Source organism: Rhinolophus ferrumequinum, chromosome 25 (genome assembly GCF_004115265.2).
Source record: "Rhinolophus ferrumequinum isolate MPI-CBG mRhiFer1 chromosome 25, mRhiFer1_v1.p, whole genome shotgun sequence".
NCBI classification, from domain to species: Eukaryota; Metazoa; Chordata; class Mammalia; order Chiroptera; family Rhinolophidae; genus Rhinolophus; species Rhinolophus ferrumequinum.
In genome coordinates this window covers 7,127,865-7,147,695 of record NC_046308.1, presented here as the reverse complement: position 1 = coordinate 7,147,695, position 19,831 = coordinate 7,127,865, and the positions used below count along the sequence as shown (strand labels likewise).

Genomic DNA, 19,831 nt, shown 5'->3' with positions numbered 1-19,831 from the left:
CATAAAATTAACCATGTAAATTGAACAGTTCAGTGGCATTTAGTACATTCACAGTACTGTGCAACCACCATCTGTATCTAGTTCCAAAACACTTCTATCATTCCAAAGAAATATCCCTCACTCATTAAGCAGTTTCTCCCCATCTTCCCTACACCCGAATACCTGGAAACAACCAATCTGAATTCAGTGTCTGTGGCTATCTATTCTGGATGCTTTGTATTAACAGAATCATTTAAAATGTGACCTTTTGTGTTTGGCTTTGTTCACTTCGCATAATGTTTTGAAGGCTCATCCACATTGTAGCATGTGTCAGTACTTTATTCCTTTTTATTAATAATATTCCATTGTGTATGTATACATCACAATTTGCTTATCCATTCATCTGTTTATGGACACTTGGGCTGTTTCTACCTTTTGGCTGTTGTGCAAAATGCTTTTATGAACATGCGTGTATGTGTAATTGTTTTCAGTTCTTTTGGGTACATACCTAGGATTGGAATTGCTGGGTCATACGGTAATTCTACCATGTTTCCCCGAAAATAAGACCTGGCTGGACAATCAGCTCTAATGCCTCTTTTGGAGCAATTAATATAAGACCCGGTCTTATATTATGTTAGATAAGAACCAGTCTTATATTATAGTAATATAAGACCGGGTCTTATATTAATTTTTGCTCCAAAAGATGAATCAGAGCTGATTGTCTGGCCAGGTCTTATTTTCGGGGAAACACGGTATGTTTAACTACTTGAGAAAGCACCAGACTGTTCCCATTTTTGGTACTTGTAATTTCTTGTGTAGATCCAATGTCTATGTTACCACAAGTTTTTTTATTTTATTTTATTTGCTTGAGAGGCTTTTTAAACATTTTTTATAGTAATGGTTTGCTTCAGTTTATTCTCTCAGATTTTGTTTGAAGAAGTCCTTATTTTTGTCATTTTTTTGAAAAGGTATTTTTTATTATATATGGAATTCCAAGTTGACAGATTTTTTTTCACTTTCAGTATTTTAAAGAGGTTGCTCTTATGTTTTCTGGATTGCATTTTTTTCTGATAAGAAATCCACTGTCATTCATATTTTTGTTCCTGTGTACAGAATGTGTCTTTTTACTCTGGATGCTATTGGTGTTTTTTATCACTGGTTTTCAGTAAGTTGATTATGATGTGCCTTGATGTGTTTTTGCATGTTTCTTATGCTTGGTTTTGTTAAGCTTCTTGTGTATGATGGTTTATATTTTCATCAGATTTGGAAAAATTTTTGTTATTATTTCTTCAGATATATTTTCTGTTTCTTCTTGCCTGTCTACTCCTTCTGGAATTCCCATCTGTGTGCATTAGCCTGCTTGATATTATCTTGCAGCTCACTGAGTGTTCATTTTTTTAAAGTCTTTCTTCTCTAGATATTTCATTTTAGGTTGTTCCTATTTTTGTGTCAAGTTTACTAATCTTTTCTTGTGCAGTTTCTAATTTGCCATATTTTTTATTGTATGTCTTATATCTTTCATTTCCAGAATTTCAGTTTCGGTCTTTTTTATATCTTCCATTTCTCTACGTGTCATGCTCATGATTTCCTCTACCTTCTTGGACATACGAGGTGTGGTCAAAGAATATGGTGAATGTTTAAATTAAAAAAAAGATTATAGTAAAAGACACATTGCCATTAATCCCCCTCAAAATACTCCCCCTCGCTTCAAACACACTTATCCCATCGTTCTTGCCACTTTCTGAAGCAGTTCTGGAAGTCCTCTTTTATGAGTGTCTTTAGTTGTGCTGTCATGGCTGTCTCGATGTCCTGAATCAATTCAAAATGTTTACCTTTCATGGTCATTTTGACTATGGAGAAGAGCCAGAAGTCGCACAGTGTCAGATCTCGTGAATAAGGTGGATGAGGACACACCATAAGGACACACCTGTTTTATTTGACAGACATTGCCGTACCAGAAACGCTATGTGACATGGAACCTTTCCGTTAGATCAAACAATATGGTGAATGCTGCTGCCGAGAGTCATCCGATGGAATGGCAGGGGTCTCCAAGCAGCGTGTAGCACCGTAGTAACAGTGTGTGACAAGTTTCAACTTACTCAGTGCAGTCAGTAGGTTGTGAGCTATGGTTGAGAGAAGATGTGTTTTAAAATGTGCCGTAAATCATCCTCCATCATGACAGCACTCCGTGCCACACGTCACTTCTGGTATACGACAGTTTCTGTCAAATAAAAACATGATGGTGTTTCCTCATCCATCTTATTCACCAGATCTGGCACCATGTGGATTCTAGTTCTTCCCCAAAGTCAAAATGATTCAGGACATTGAGGCAGCCACGATAGCGCCACTAAAGACAGTCATGAAAGAGGACTTCCAGAATTGTTTCAGTAAGTGGCAAGAATGATGGGATAAGTGTGTTCAAAGCGAGGGGGACTATTTTGAGGTAGATTAATGGCAATGTGTCTTTCACTGTGGTAAATTTTTTTTAAATGTAAACATTCACTGTGTTTTGTGATCATACCTCATATATTTGTCCAAGTATATTTGTAATAATTCCTACAACATCTTTGTCTACTAATTTTTATAATCTCTGTCATTTCTGAGTCCATTTCTATTGATTAGTTTTTCTCTTGGTTATAGGTCATATTTTCCTGCTTTTTTGCATGACATAATATTTTATTAGATGCCACACATTGTTAGGTATTAGATTTCTATATATGCATATACATTAGATTGATGCAAAAGTAAGTGCAGTTTTTGCAGTTATTTTTCTTTTTTTTTTTTTTTTAAGATTTTTTAATTGGGGGAGGGGAACAGGATTTTATTGGGGAACAGTGTGTACTTCCAGGATTTTTTTTCCAAGTCAAGCTGTTGTCCTTTCAATCTTGGTTGTGGAGGGTGCCGTTCAGCTTCAAGTTGTTGTCTTTTCAGTCTTAGTTGTGGAGGGTGCAGCTCAGCTCCAGGTCCAGTTGCCGTTGCTAGTTGCAGGGGGCGCAGCCCACCATCCCTTGTGGAAGTCGAACCGGCAAACTTGTGATTGAGAGGTCGCGCTCCAACCAACTGAGCCATCTGGGAGGCAGCTCAGCTCAAGGTGCCATATTCAATCTTAATTGCAGGGGGCGGGGCCCACCATCCCATGCGGGAATCGAGGAGTTGAACCGGCAGCCTTGTGGTTGAGAGCCCACTGGCCCATGTGGGAATCGAACCGGCAGCCTTCGGAGTTAGGAGCATGGAGCTCCAACCGCCTGAGCCACGGGGCCGGCCCCTGCAATTATTTTTCATCTTTTAAATTGCAATTACTTTTGCACCAATATGTGTATATATATATATATATATATTATACAAAACAAAACCCTGAAATTAAAATATATATATATGTAACATATATAACATATATAACACGTAACATATGTAACATATATATATATATTTTTTAATTTGAGGGTTTTGTTTTGGATGTAGTTAACTCAATCTATTTGATCCTTTAAAGGCTTGCTTATTCTCACAAGCGTGCTTTTAAGCTTTGATTAGGACAGTCTTCCATATACAGCTAATTTGGTCCCATTAGTGAGGCAGTACTCTTATTATTATTCTACAGGGCTGTCATTCTTTCACCTGTATTAGGAATTCTTTCCACTCTGGCTAATGGGAACACAAACTATTCCTTTGGGGATTCCATTGGAGATTGTTCCAACTACTCCTTTCTGGTGGTTCTTTTTCTGGTCTTCTGGGTTTTCTCTCCATATACATAGATCAGTAGTTAATCAAAGACTTGAGGGTACCTCTGCAAATCTCCAGAGCACTATGTCTTTATGTGGCTCCCTCCTCTCTGATAATCTGCTTCATAAATTTTAGTTGCCTTGCCCTCCCCAAACTCTGAACTCTGTCTTCTCAACTCACCAAGGCCTGTCTCTGTTTGGATTCCCCATCACTGCACTCACTTTTTTCAGCCAGTGAGCTGGGGCACTTGATAGGCTCAACCTGTTTGTTGTTCTTTTTTCAGGGATTACTGTTCTACACTGATTGTTATTCAGTGTTTGAAAACTTGTTCACAAATAGTATTTTTATATATTTTGTCCAATGTTTAGTTTTTAAGACTGAACAGCAAATTCTATTCCTGTTATTTCATACAAGATCGAAGCAGAAATTCCTTCCCTTAGATTTTGTCCTGCTGGATTCTTGCTATCTTGTCAGTTCTTTGATGCTTTTAAAGATTTAAAAACCATGGGAAGTCAAAACAGAAACAAAATATGTTTGAAGAAATAATAACCAAAATTTTTCCAAATTTGATTCAAATATAAACCATCATATACAAGAAACTTAACAAAACCAAGCATCAGAAACATGCAGATAACCACTGTGCTGTACACCTGAAACTAATATAATATTGAATGTCAACTGTAGTTGATGGTAAATAAAGTTAAATTTAAAAATAAAAACAATTATATTTTATAATATCTCAAAAAAAAAAAAAGAAACATGCAGAAAATACACAAAGGCACATCATAATCAAATTACTGAAAACCAGTGGTAAACAGAAAATGTCAATAGCATCTAGCATGTTAAGTTCTTTTGAATGGAAAGTTTGGTTCATATAGCCTAAGCTATCATTATTAGAAATGGAAATCCGTATGGCCTTTTCAATTAAAAAATAAAATAGAAAAGATTCTATGACATCTTCATAAAAGTAGAACTTAGGTGAGAGGAGTTGGATTACGCTCTGGTTTCTCTGAACAGACAAAAGGATAAAATAAGGAAGCTGGGACATGTTTTAGGTAGTCCTGGATAGAATTCCCACATTTTATGTGCTATGGATACCAGGTGGTAAGTTACTAATAGACCAATAGGTAGGATTCTTTTTTCCCCCCCCCAGTGGGCAAGGATAATCAAGGAGATTGCATTTGTTATAATCCTGATATTGTTAAAATAGGCATCTTTCAAATCATCATAGAAAATAAAGATATACTAGTATATTTGAAAATCTCTCATAGATGGCAGGTACAAATGAGGAATTCATTTATGTTAATACGCTCAAATTGCAATGTCTTCAAGTCCCTACTTTCATCGCTAGAACTAAACGGAGAAGCAAAATTTTTCTCTAACAAAAAAGTCCAGGGTGACTGAATTAAAATGTAAATGAGGGATCTCAATGATCTAAATGATATTTTGACAGTTGGCAGGACCTCATGCCGCCATTTTGATGATGTTTCCCAGTAGGATTCTTATAGTAGAAAATAATGGAATAAATTGAAGGAAGTCATAGTGGGGCAGTTATGATGGGTTGTTTTGTTTTCACCTAGATATTCTACATTTCCTCATTTCTCTACACTGTCAATTACATCTGGTATCTGTACAAAGAGCTGAGGATGAAACACAACCAGAGTGGACAGAGCACATTTCCCCTGGTAAGTTTTATTCAGAGCTAATGGTTAAGAATGGTAAGAATGCTAAAACAAATCCATTTGTCTGTAATAAACAGTGCAAGCACTCAGCACTGGCTAGGTGAATTCATGGAGGTTAGTAAAAGAAAAACCATGTTTTCACTGAGTTTCCATTCTGTTGACATGATTTCCTCTTCTCTCAGCCACCAAAAAAAAAAGGGGGGGGGCGTTGATTATAGGAAATGTTATTTACAGTACTGTCATTCCTGCTTGGGTCTACTCAGTAAGGGAAGTAGTCCTTCCTGGCTCCATGCCAATACATCATTGTTGCTAAAGACAAAGATCTTGGAGAAATTCAGGGAAAGTGCTCGGTTTGCTAACATGGGATTTGAACTATGGGTACTGGAAAGGGAGAGTGTTTGTTCTGCTCTGCTGTATTTCTTCAGTATGTGTGGATAACAGATACTCCTGGTTTGCAGGAGGGCAGAGGAATTAATGTGTGGTAATCAGAAAACAAGATTAATGCAGGGAGCAGTTGTCTTCCCTTCTTTGGTTCATAAAGAGTTTTAGGCACTGTCTACCATTACAATTATAAAAGAGAGGAGAACACTAGGTTCAGTACATCTGGATTCTTTTCTTTGTATATTTATATTTTACATAACACATAATTCACCTATTTCAAGTGTCCAGTTCAATGGTTTTTAAAGTAAACTTACCAGGTTGTATAATCATCATCATAAAACAGTTTCAGAATATTTTCTTTACCCCAGTAAAATCCTTCATGCCCATTTACTATTAATCCCCTTCCCACCCTCTGCACTGGGCAGGAACTATTCTACTTTGTCTCTATAGATTTTCCTTTTCTGGACATTTCATATAGATGGAATCATACAATACATAATATCTTGTGTCTGGTTTATTTCACTTAGCATAATGCTTTTGAAGTTCATCTATTGTAGCATGTGTAAATAATTCATTCCTTTTTATTGCTCAATACTGTTCCATTGTATAGTACACTTTGTTTCTTTATTTCTGATTCTTTCAGTATATCACTAAGTGGTCTTGGCAGAAGACATTTTTATGATGTTAGCAATTTTAATTTATTTAAATGTCTTTATATTTTAATCTTATTGTACATATTTTACTAAGTGTTCCAGTCTCCTTATTTCTGCAGTTTCCATTCTGTTGTGGGTTTTCGAAAGGGAATTTTTTTTAAGGGCACCATGGAGTAAAGGAATCTGGAAGGCCTCCCAATATACCTTCCTCTAGAGCCTACAGATTAGTTCTAGAACAGATGAAAGTGGTATATTTTCATGCACATGATGAAACTCAATAAATAGTTCTTGAATGAATAAGCGGTACTAGAGCATTGTGAAAAGAGTATTTGAAGCAAATCAGGAGATCTGTATTTTTAGACCCAGTTCTGTCATTGATCTCCTATATGATCTTGGGCACATCATCTCTCTTTCTTGGGCCTCAATTTTTCATCATAAAATGATGTGTTGGTTTATGTGATCTTTAATGTCTCTTCCAGCTCTAAAATGCTATGATACTCTTAAGTCCTAATCTGACTGACTTCTTAAGAAGATAGTCTTTTCTTCTTAAGAGAAGAATTACTTTTTTCTAGGCTTGTTCTAGATACACACTGTTAGAGAAGAGCAGAGGCACAGAATGCTTTTAAAACTTTTTGTTTTTTTGCTGTAAGGAGAAAGGACAGTGGGGAAAGCATTGAAAAAATAACATAAAGAGACCCCCTTATGCAGCATCCTTAATTATTGAAGTCTATACAAGCACTGTTCAATAGAATTTTCGCAGTGATCAAAATATTTTGTGTTTTGTCCAGTTCAGTAGCCACTAACCATATGCAGCTATTGAGCATTTTAAATGTGGCTGGTGTAATTGAGCAACTGAATTTTTTATTCTATTTTATCTTAATTTTAATTTAACTACATTGTATTGAACAGCACAGGACTATATTCTGGCGCCATTTTCTCCTGTTTACCTTAGGGGATTCAACACTTATAATTTCTCTTCCATATTTTAAACTTGTATAGTTTCTAAGCTCCGTACAATTTAGAAATGATCTATGGCTATATATCCTTGTACATGTTTGTCTGCATAATCCTAGAATTCTAGAGCTGGAAGATACTACTACAAAGAAACAGTTCATTTCCCTCCCTTCAGGCAGATGAATGTCTAAAAAGTTCAACAGCCTTGTAGGGGTAGTATGTCGAGTTTTTATTCCTTTGTTCACTCACAAACTAAGAGACTGACTGGAATTTGGGAGATGTTATTCAGTCACAGAATCATTCCCTGAAGAAGTTGCCATGATGAGACCGGAAGCCACGGATGGGGACAAAGTGGGGGAGTATTTTTCCAAGGCCTAGGCTCCTGGCAGGAAAACTAATCTTTGAAGAAAAGGGAGGGAGAGACATTAGATTAACTGTTACATGTGGTATTCTATGGCTTTCTATGCATACAAAGGCACATACTGTACTTTTCTTTATATAACACATGCTGTGACACTAATTCCAAGAAGATAAACTGTAGCCAAAAGTTTAACCCCACTGCCTATTATTCTGTCATACTTTATACTCGGAGCCGTGAAGTTATTTTCTTTTTTTCATTTTTTCATTTTTGAGTCCTCTTTTAAATACTCTAGCAGGACTTCTGCCCCAAACTTTTATCAATAAGCTTTTTACCAGAGATTCATTGACAGCCAAGTAAGAACAAGAATTAAACACAGGATAGCCACCTGATGGATAGAGGATAGAATAAAAAGAGGAGGAGGAACGTGGATGAGAGAGGTCATCAGAGACTAATTTTACGTATTTCCCGTTTTACCTAAAGTCAGCACTGACTATCCTACTTGAAATCATTCGCTTTTTAAAATTTTATTGGGTAATATTGGGGAGCAGTGTGTTTCTCCAGGGCCCATCAGCTCCAAGTCATTGTCCTTCAATCTAGTTGTGGAGGGCGCAGCTCAGCTCCAAGTCCAGTTGCCATTTTCAATCTTTAGTTGCAAGGGGCGCAGCCCACCATCCCATGTGGGAATCGAACCGGCAACCCTGTTGTTCAGAGCTTGCGCTCTAACCAACTGAGCCATCTGGGCACCCCGTTATTTGCTGTTCTTGATTCAAAGTTCTTAAGGAAAATAAAGTACCCATTTCTGATTATTGTTTAATTTATCACTTAATGCTTATTGATCCCTAACAATGCCATTCCAGATGTTCTCTTCCATAAAATAGAAAACAAAAAACAAACCCCTTGTTTTCTATTCTCTTATCTTTTTAAGGTGTTCTGTTCAAAATCTTTCATCATAAATTTCTGGTGGTTAGGGACCACTCTTGTGTAAGTTGTTTTACAGTGTCTAACACAACTGGATATTTTTGAAATATTCTTTTAGAATCTAACAGGTCTTGAAGGACTTATAATCCAAAAGGCTTATTTGTCCCTGCCCTTATTATGTACTAACCCTGGCCTATTATGCTTTGTGCTGGTCATCTTATACGTACATATACTTTCACTCCACCCGTAAGGTCTAAAAAGCCCACACCTCCGGGATGTAAAAGAGGATTAAACTTGTGTAAATTCCTATTTGCCTTTCTTCATAACAGAATTTTTTCTGGTATCCCAGTTTTATATTAAGCTACTTCCTGCAGGTTCTCTCTGTAGCTATTGTTACTTTTTAGAATATAGTAATACAAATAAAATTATCTTAACCTCCAATGCTAAGGAACTGTCTATTTCATTGAATTTTATAGCAAGTATTGCTTAACTAAGCAAGCTGGTTCTTGGGAATTTTTTGTTCTGTCAAGTGGTAAATGATGACCTGGTATTTACTATAATATGATTGGCAATATCCTAAGACAATACTCACGTTTATTCTTTTCATAGGTTATAGATAATACTTGTCGAGTTGGTCAAATAGTCATCATTTTGTCAAGGTAAGATTTTTGCTTTCCTTCCTAGCAAAGTGTAGACTTATTATTCTGGATTCTAGGTGGGAACAAATAGGGGAACAGTGCCCTTTGAGTCTGTCATGCGTAGGTCCTCGTGGAGACTGAGTAGGAAACAACAAATATGTGATCATTGGTTCCATTCTCTCAGATAGAAAGACAGGCAGTTTGAAGTTACAGATTTGGGTTTTAGCCCCAATTCTGTCATCAACTTTGTGACCGTCAACCAATATTTGCCTTTAAATCTTTGGACTCCTCCAATTCCTTTTAATATATCATAAAGAGTTGTATTGGGTGCCTTTTAAGATCTCATCCACCTTTATAACATTGGGTGTTACAAACTCTTAAAAATTTTAAGCCTCTAAAGGGTCTGGATTTCACCTAAGTGGTCACATCAGAATTGATTTTAGATTTTGTAACTTTTATTCCTGGATCTTTTCCTCTGGATAAATAATTAGTTATTTAAAAGTATGCTTTGGAAAAGTTCCCAGGAAGGGTCTGATGACAATGAAGTTATTCCTGGTCACCATGGGAAGTAAAACAGACTGAGCGAGCACAGAGCTTCTTGTTAGATTTTTTTCTTCCACTTCGACCCACTTAGATTTTTATCTGACCACACAACCCCCAGAGACTCTCTATGAAACTGTTAGGGTTTCATTACCCTTCGTATAGAATGTATTCCTTACTCCACTTCCCGGGAACTGGAAAAGAAGTTATACTTAAGGTTTTTGAGGTATTTTTCTTGAAGAAATTACATGTGTAGTATTGGTGGAGAGTGGAGGGGTGATGGAGGTGGGAGGAGAACAAGATAATATTTTGCAAATGAAAAGGGCATGAAAAAGTATGAATATTAGGGTGATACGTTTTTTTCCTCCCAGCCTGATACCTTTACTATTGATGATACCTGTGTTCTGTCTGGGAAATGCCAGCGAATGCTTCCGCAACTTCAGCCAGAGCCACAGGTAAGTAAGGACCAAATCTCTCATTTTCATGGTGGACTACACCTATTCTTTCCTATAAAGAGAGATGGAAGAAAACTTTCTATGTACATTCTGGCCAAGGTGCTTGTATTAGAAATGGGCTGTGGAACACAGTATAGTCAAGGCTGAAAATACTTAAGTAGAAATATAATGCAAAGTGACTAGAAGATAATGTGTCTATGAGAAGGAACAAGGTGTTATGGGCAAGGGTTAGCAAAATGATAAGTAAAATTGCATACTCCTTACCTTTTTTAAAATAAATCTTATTGGGGAATACTGGGGAACAGTGTGTTTCTCCAGGGCCCATCAGCTCCAAGTTGTTATCCTTCAATCTGGTTGTAGAGGGCGCAGCTCAGCTCCAAGTCCAGTTGCTGTTTTCAATCTTTAGTTGCAGGGGGCACAGCCCACCATCCCATGCAGGAATTGAACCGGCAACCTTGTTGTTCATGGCTCGCACTCTAACCAACTGGGCCATCCGGCTGCCCCTCAGGAAGCTCAGTGGCAGCTCATTTGTCTTCAGTCTAGTTGTGGAGGGCGCAGCTCACTGGCCCATGTGGGAATCGAACAGGCAACCCTGTTGTTCAGAGCTCGTGCTCTAACCAACTGAGCCATCTGGCCACCCCATACTCCTTTAGTGCACTGATAGGCCTCTCTCTAGTCTTATATCTGTAGCAATACTCTTGTCCATTGGTTCTCTTCCTAGGTGTATCCTGATATACTCACCACCATCAGCCATGGCTGAACTCCTGCCTTCTGCCAACACATCCATCTGCAACACGCTTTATTTTTATGGGCTCGCCATTTTCCTGGCCAGCTTTCTACTCAGCCTCCTCACCATTTTGGTATGGTGCCACCTTACTACCTTTATGAAAAGAAGGGGTGTAGGGAGGAATGGGGCAGTATTCCCAGGGCCTGGGAAAGATGGGGTGGAGAGGCACTTTCTACAGTCCTAGAACTAAGAAAGTGGCTAGGAGATACTGACAGTTTAATTACTACCTCAGTCTTTCAGACTTTCCAAGATCAAATGATAAGTGCAGAAAAGAGCCTGTATTCATTTTGTGGGAATTATTCTTATGGCAGATCAGACCAGAAAACTAGTATGTGTCAAGTATATCCTTTATCTAGAGTGACACTCTGGAACATAGAACATGTGCTTTGGTTTAGTTTTCCAAATAATGAAAGAATTTTTGCTCAATTTTTTTGTTGGCTATAAATTTGCATTTATGCTCTGTCTGACTGAGCTAAGTGGCTCAGGCAGTTAATTAAATATTCATTTGACCTCATCAGAATGATGTACAATGAAAATAATCAACTATGGAATGAGACAATACGTTATTTAGTGTAACTGCCTAGTACAAAGTCAGTAAGCAAGCAAATACGCCTTTTTATTTGCCGTATCTACTTTTTTAGTATAATTTTCTCCTTTCTTCCTATTTCAGGGATTACAAACTGTCTTTCTGCAGAACAAATTTATCCCACAAATATGTTTTGTTTTCTAGCACAGCTAGCACATGTGAACCACATATAATTGTGTAGAATTTCCTTTGACAACTCAAAAAGAAGTTATGGAGATAGCTCAAATCAGCAACTTTGTGAAGAGTGCATAGTGACTAATTTATATTAAAATGGCTTTGATGGTTTACATTTAGAACTGATTGACAAGAGAGACAGGTAGCCTGGCACCCTGGGGATTCCTGTTTTCTTCTTCGGAATAACCTAGGCGTCAGTGGGCATTCAGAATTAACATTTTCTGATTCTTTGTAAATCAACAGATGGTGAACTGATTCTAATAGACAAATATTTTCAAATTTAAGTTCAAGCCTCCTTTTCATTCCTATGTCTGTGGGGAAAGGAAACTACGTGGCTAACCTTAATTAATTACTTATTAATTTAGAGATTGGATCTGGATAATTAAAGAAAAGTTTCAGATTTGATCAGATTTGTTACCAGGATTATTACCTAATTTACTCCCCACAAAAAGCATATTGGACTTCTGAACTGATTTATATTTCTTTCATTTGCTAAACCCTGTAAAGATAACCCCCAAAAGGAAGGGAAAAACCAATCTATTTTCTATTTAAGCGCAAGAAGAGAATTTTTTTTTTTTGCTTCGAGTTGAGAATTGAAGCTCGGCCATAATGCCAAAGTATTTATTTTAAGGGTATTAAGCATAGAACATTTTCTAACACAATCTCTAATAAAGTGTTTTAAGAGTTTGATTAGATCTTAGTTTTAACTTCTCATATATATTGTGGTTAGCTTTAGCGAGAAAAAAAGCCTGAGGGCTGATGTAAGGTTCTTGTATTGAACATGGTAACCACAAGTTTGACTAATATCGATCCATTTCCCTAGTCAAGCAAAAGTTCATTCTGAAGATAATTTTCTCTCAGAAGAAGCCTGGAATCAGATAGTAAAGACAGAAGAATGGACTTTCCTGCTGTCAGATCCTAAGAATGATCCCTCTAAAATGACAGGAGGATAGACTTGGGAAGTTTTACTAAGCTTTGGGCAGGCTACTCATTGCTGTATCCATGTCTAGGTCTTACTCATCCAAGCCCAGATGCTGTATAAGAAGTTTGTGAAATCAACTGGCTTTCTGGGGAGTGAACAGTGGGCAGTGATTCACATCGTGGAGCAGCGAGTGCGCTACTACCCAGTGGCTTTCTTTTGCTGCTGGGGCCCAGGTGGGTATCTTAAGGGACAGAGCTGGGCAATGAAGAGGGAACATGTTGAGTTCCAATCAAGCAAAGTGGTCTTACGCAGAAGGATGACTGCAAATTCCTGTCCAGCTTGTAAAATTTATGTTGGTCCCATCCAGATTTCCAGATTTTCTCAACCTCTGTAACGTTTTTTTCTTTTTATGTTTTATAAATCAAGAGAATTAGACATGAGATGCAACCTGATTTAAGAGGAAATGTCCTGACATAACTCAGAGATATTAACACCTGCCCTTCCTACTACATAAAGTTGTAGTGAGGATCAGATTGGATAATGTTTATGAAAGAGCTTGGTAAACTCTAAAATGCTAAAAAGTGTAACTTACTATCTTGCTGTAGTATGTCTTGCCACCATAGCTACACTAATATCTGCAAAGTTTAATCAATGAGGACTAAAGGTTGGAGACCCAAGGCCCAGTGGTTTCTGTAACTGGTTAATCTTACTGCTAGCCTTTATTATGCCTACAACTTCCATTCTCACAGGGTTTAGATATATATACTGAAGAATTTTATGCTCAGGCAGCCAGGACTGGCAACAAGATTTATACTTTGTGTTTTCACAGCTGTCATTCTGATGGTCATAAAGCTGATCAAGCCACAGGACACCAAGCTTCACATGGTCCTCTATATTCTCCAGGTAACACCTTCAACATCCAGCATCTCTGTTCTCACACCTTCTTAGCCTATTCTCTTGCACTGTCATTACTCAGTTGCACAGTTTTTCCCCTCATGGTATTTATTTCTACACTGCAAAAGAGACAATGTATGATTAATATTTAGTTATGAAGAATATGAAATTTTCCTCACAGATAAGGTATATATTTTTATGAAAATGCTGCCATGCATTTCAGAGCATATGTACGTCTGGTCAACTTCATTTTATTGATGTGTTTTTTAAAGAATGAGTAACAAAAACCAAGATCTACCAGATAATGTTCTTGTGAAACACTGATAGTGACATGATTCTCTCGCATCTATAATGAATTAAGTGGGATTAAATAACTATTCTAGGTGAATGGGGAGGGACTAGTAGAGGGGTGGAATGATTCTCTCTTTTCCTCCTTTATCAGATTTAAGAAGGCTTTTTGGGCTAACTATGCTGATAGGGCAATTTTCTCAAACCTAACCTGGGAAATGGGGCGATAAAGAGGGGCATTGAAACCATGTCATTGTCCTTTTGTGTGTGTATAGTAAGAAATATGACCAACTCTGAGTCATTCATGACAAGGTACAGTGTGAAGAGTGAGTTCAGGAAGAGCTAGAAAAAGATTAAAAACTGACACCAGCTCTTGATGTATGAGCTAGAGGAAATATACCAATGCTTTATAAATCAGGAGAATGGGGACTATTCCCGGGATCTCTGAAAACCTGAAGGATGGGCTCCATTACCCTTCATCTCCTCCAGGCTCTAACAGCATCATCCCAGGGTCTGCTCAACTGTGGAGTATATGGCTGGACACAGTACAAGTTCTTTCAACTAAAGCAAGAGGCTCGGCGTGATGCAGACACCCAGACACCATTATTATGCTCACAGAAGAGATTCTATAGCAGGGGTCTAGATCCACTGGAGTCTACCCTTACTTTTGCTACCAGCTCCTCCACCATTCTTTGAAACTATAATGCTGAAATATCCAGGAACTAGAGTTATTCCACACTAAGGGATTGGGAAGAATGTTGGAGAACAACATCTTAAGTCTTTTCTAACCACACCTAAACTATGCAAAGGAAAGGGAATATATTATAGTACCATGGTTAGCAGCTGTTTGGTGAATTGGGCAGAATCTCTTCATTCTCAGATTCACTAGTGATTCTTAAAGTCTTTGTTTAGGGAGATGAAGCCATTTTCCATCTAAGAGAGAGAAACTCATATTACCTCAATGAATATTAGATTTATGTAAGCCTTTTCTAGACAAAATTAATTCCAGGTTGTTATTTTTACATGCCAATTCCAGGCTCTCCATGGTGCAGGGGAAGTAGGGTGGCATGCAACGATTTGCTCAGAGTTTGTCATTGCTATTACTGTCTCTGAGGCTGGACAAAGGAAGTTCTGGGTTTCTGTTCTTTGAAGAGGTTTAGAAACTCAGAAGAAGCAAGGACAATAACTATGAAAAAAGTGGGATCCTCAGATATACTACACCCTGGTCTCATATGGTCAGTGCTCTTCTAGGTCTTGGCAGTAGGGTCCATCCTACTTAGAAAATTAAGGCCAATCTTTTGAAGTTACAGAGGATAAGATTTAAGAGAAATCATGACTAAAGGAAACTTTAGTAATCAAAACTCTAAATTGTCATTTACAAGCAGAAATCCAAAGTAAGTTTCAATGCCGGTACATTAAATTAGGTTGAACCATATGAACTTGCCAATGTAGGTGAAAGTGATCTAATATCATCAATTTTACATGGTTCAACCTAACAATAACTGCTAAATATGTTTATAGAATAAATGAATGAACAAATGAATGAATGAATAATAAGTAGAATTTGAACCTTGGGGGAAAGAAAAGATTTCTAGACTGCAGAGCCTCATTTATGAGTAAGAATATCTAATCTGGGATACCATCCTTCAACTCCTTATCATCCCTTCTATGGTGTAAAAAAACTGCACCCCAACACCATGTGTCTTGCATGGGGAACTGGGTGAGGGTTTGGTGTTTTTCAATGAGTGGAAGCCTTTGGATGTTTTCACATAGCAGCCTCCCACATTTTATATCTTTGGCCTTGCACTTGCTGAAGATCTTAAAAATCCCTTTAGATTCGCTGCCAGTTTCCAAACCTGTCCCTCTTGGTATTCACGTAATTATAGCCACTTTCCCAGGCAACCTTTGTGCCCTTTCCAAAGATTTTAACACACTGATTCTCTAGGCCTCACCACTGGTCCAGGTAACAGTAACCTTGTTATTTGCAAAGGTGCCATCTTGCTTATAGGTATTTGTTTGCAACACTTGGAGGTCCCATTACAGTATTCTTGGAGGTCACACTCATCCACAATGAGGTAGCAGGGTGTGGTTACCTTTAAAAATTTGCAATTTTTGCAGCAGGATCCAAATGCACAATCTGAACCCTTCTTTAGCCGCATGAGGGCAGACAATAGTAATCGTTTTGATAGTTAAGGATGCTGCCACAACCAAATCACTTTCTTCTTTATTCATTCTCTTATTCCCACTGTATGACTTTCCAAAGTAGCTTTGGAGCTAAGGTTTATGAAACAGGCAGTCCTCTCTGTGCTGATGTAACAGCTGGTGGAAGTAATGGAAGCTGCAGTTGCTGAAGCCCATATCTGTAGTAATAAGTTCGTGCATACTACAGAGGTTCTAGCCATGGCATTGTAGGTCACGTGGTCATGCTTCATTCTCAAGTTGTGGCCAAGCTCATGATCCATGAGGGCTGTGTAATGTGCTATAGCTTCCTGAGAGAAAGATGCATAGCAGTGCAGATACCACTGAGAAATACATATCCATGGTACTTCCCGAGACTGGCCAATAATCACATGAGCAACATCACGCTTCTCCAAAGATACCAGTCAAAATTTTGAAGTATTTCCTGCAAATTCGGGGAGATTTTTCACTCGTTTTCTCTCTGTCCGTATCTCTAACCCAGTAAATTCTGCTTTCACATTTAGCTCCTTATGTTCCTGTTGACTAGGACATGGGCATCCATTATCATCTGTGTAGTCTTGGTAACATTATTAATTGGAATTGTTTATTGTCAACCACAGAAAACATTTTTACATACTTGGGAAGTATCCACATACAGGGCATAGGAACTGAAGAGGGTTCTATTCTGCTCTGAAATTGTGAAGTGGTTAAGAGCTCCTTCTGTTCATCTCCACCAGCTGCACAAAACTCACCTGATTTTAAGGATAGGCTGTAAATCATATGCTCAAAATTCTTTGAAGTTTATATAGGCTTGATGTAAAAGACAGTGCCATGTAAGGTCAGGATTCCCTTTAGCCCTGTGCAAGTGCTGATAGTCACAAGAGAATCCAGGTCACCCTTTGAGTATCCCGTTATCCTGAATAAAAGGCATGTCCAAGTTCTTGACAAATAATACTTTCTTTTGCTTCAAATTAATAATATGCCATTTTCCTTGTATAAGCAGGACATAGGCCACCTTTTCTGTTTTTTCTTTCAGTTCTCTGAACATCACTAGGTTCCTAAGCATGACTATTTCATAATAAAGATATAACCACTTACAGTGCATCCATTGAAGTATAGTTGCTATCAGCAATAACATGACATGCAGATTAATATGGGGAGGGCCCATTCTCAAGTGTCCCACCTAGGGATCCCTGGAAGACAAATCACTCCAAACCTTACCTATGACCACTTGATTTCATGGAAGAAAGGGCAGGGGGGATGCAAAGTAACTAACTGGGATTGTCATTGTCATGGCCCAAGTGAAACAGCTAGTGACCCAGACGTCTGTCTCTCAGTTGCCTTCCCTGAGATCCAAATCTTTGTGACACAGTTGTTTGGCCAAAGCTCCAAGCTGTGCTGCATCCCAGAAGGACAGCTGCTCCCACCCCGAGTATTACATGACGACACCTGCCTTTTGCCTGTGTCTTTTCCTATTCCTGTTGTGTGCTCTCTCCTCAGGAGTGTCCTTACTTTGCAGTCTCCCTCAAAGAACAAAAGTATTGTGCTCCTTAGCTGCACTTCTGCTGTCTTAGTAGAGTAGAGGGGTATACCAAGGAGAGGAAACTTTCAGAGGCCCCACCAGTACTATGACCCAGAATTGGGCCTTGAGAAAAGAGAAAATATAACCACCTTCCTTCAGTCCTTGTCCCCATGGAACAGCCTTCCCCTCCTGTCGTCGGTTATTCTTTTCAGTCATTGAAACAAAAGGTTCCCGAGCAGGGGTTTGAGATTCCTGAGTGGGTCACGGGCCTCTGCTGTCCAGTGCCTTTTGCACCATTTCCTACTCCGTACCATACAGCCCATTTCAAACCTCTAATACTTTTCCTTTTTCCCCCCGTTATTCACAATGTGTTTGTTTATTTGTTCGATCCTGTAATACATGTAAAGTATTTTTAGAATAACTAACCCATGCATCTGTGAAAAGCAAATATACTAACTGGAGAACAGTATTTGTGTTCAGTTATTTTTGTCTTTGGCCTTACGGTATGAGATCAAAATAATGCCTTCAAAAATTATTTAGGTTATTACTTTTTCTTCTAGACTGATTCAGTGTGGTTATATTTTTCATTTTTAATATAGTCAGGCTCACATATTACTGTTTGTATTTCCTTTTGGTTTGTAAAATGTTACTGTGATTCTAAGTGAGTACTGTACAAAAAAGTATTCAGAGTACACCTCTTGGAACCTTTAATCTGTTCCCATGTCCTCATTCTTTGCACCCAATTCTACCCACGGATCTCAATAGTACTTAGTTTGTTTTTCCTGTATTCCTTTCTGCACAGATTAGCAGAGATGTGTATATATTTTTTTACCCCCTTTTTTCTTAGGTAAATGTAGCATAATATTTTACATTTTCCTTTTTAAACTGAGAGATACGAGTATATCCTACAAATCACTCCATATCAGTTTGTAGAGATCATTCTCATTCTGTTTCTACAGCTGTGTTAGTACTCCCATTTTGTGGGTGTACCATAATTTATTCAATCGTTCTTCTATGTGTGGGCCTTTAGGTTGTTTACATTGTTTTGAAATTACACACAATGCAACAACAAATAATTTTGCATGTATGTATTTTTTTGGAGGCAAATTCCTAAAAATGGGAAGGCAGTGCTAACTGCATATGTAGCTTTGTTTGATATTGTCAGAATCCCGTTTAGAAAGGTTTTGCCAGTCAGCATTCCCACTAGCAATATATTACAGTGCCTCTTTCCCCACAGTCTAAGCAACAGAATATGTTGCTATGCCATACATTTTAATTTTCACCAAACTGATAGCTGAGAAGTGACATTTCAGTGTTGTTTAATTTGCATTTTTCTAATTTTGAGTGAATTTGAACATGTTTAAACATAGTTAGGGACCATTTTTATATTTTTAAATAATTGTCTGTTTATGGATTTTCCCCTTTTTCTATCAAGGTTTTGGTCTTTTTTCTCAACTTTTCCCCCCTGGCTTCATTGAGATATAATTCACAAATAAAATTGTATATATTTAAAGTGTACAACCTGATGATTTGATATATTTATACACTGTGAAATATTTATTTATTGTTAATATAAATTTTCTAGCAGGCAAAGGAACTAGAATGGTTAAAATAATTTTGGAAAAAAATAACATGGGGGGAACCATGTTAAAAAGAGTGGGTTAAAAAAGAGTGGGTTAAAAAAGCCCACTCTTTTTAGTTGCAAGACTGTGTAGAATTGATGGGATAGACACATAGATTAGTGAACAGAATAGAGAACCCAGAAACAGAGAACCCACACATGTATGGCCAGTGGATTTTTGACAAAGGGGCAAATGCAATTGCATGGAGGAAGGACAGTTTTCAACAAATGGGTGCTGGAAAATTGGATATACATAGACCAAAAAAAAAATCATCTTCAACCTAACCTCACACTTTACATAAAAATCACCTCAAAATGGGTAGTAGATTTAAATGTGAAATATAAAACTTTTAGAAGAAAACAGAAGAACATCTTCAGGATCTAGGGCTTTGTAAAACAATTCTTAAACATGACACCAAAAGCATAATTCATAAAAGAAAAACTATAAATTGGACCTCATCAAAAGTAAAAACTCTTGCTTTGTTAACAACTCTGTTAAGAGGATGAAAAAACAAGCTACAGACTGGAAGAAAATATTTGCAAACCACTTATCTGATAAAGGGCTCATACCTAGAATA

General features: G+C 37.7%; 1 protein-coding gene across 4 annotated transcripts in view; it reads left to right on the top strand.

The window, feature by feature from the left end:
* The window catches only part of TMEM116 (transmembrane protein 116), a 58,559-nt gene extending 39,468 nt beyond the window's left edge, over positions 1 to 19,091 (top strand). For 3 of the 4 annotated variants that reach the window (XM_033098318.1, XM_033098316.1, XM_033098319.1), the window contains 7 exons: positions 5,280 to 5,384; positions 9,258 to 9,307; positions 10,198 to 10,281; positions 11,003 to 11,141; positions 12,839 to 12,983; positions 13,580 to 13,653; positions 14,422 to 19,091. In XM_033098318.1, coding sequence (XP_032954209.1) covers positions 5,280 to 5,384; positions 9,258 to 9,307; positions 10,198 to 10,281; positions 11,003 to 11,141; positions 12,839 to 12,983; positions 13,580 to 13,653; positions 14,422 to 14,628 — 804 coding nt within the window. In that variant the 3' untranslated portion in view covers positions 14,629 to 19,091. The remainder of the gene's footprint in view (positions 1 to 5,279; positions 5,385 to 9,257; positions 9,308 to 10,197; positions 10,282 to 11,002; positions 11,142 to 12,838; positions 12,984 to 13,579; positions 13,654 to 14,421) is intronic. The other variant, XM_033098317.1, reaches the window with a different exon arrangement.
* Positions 19,092 to 19,831: the final 740 nt, after the last annotated feature.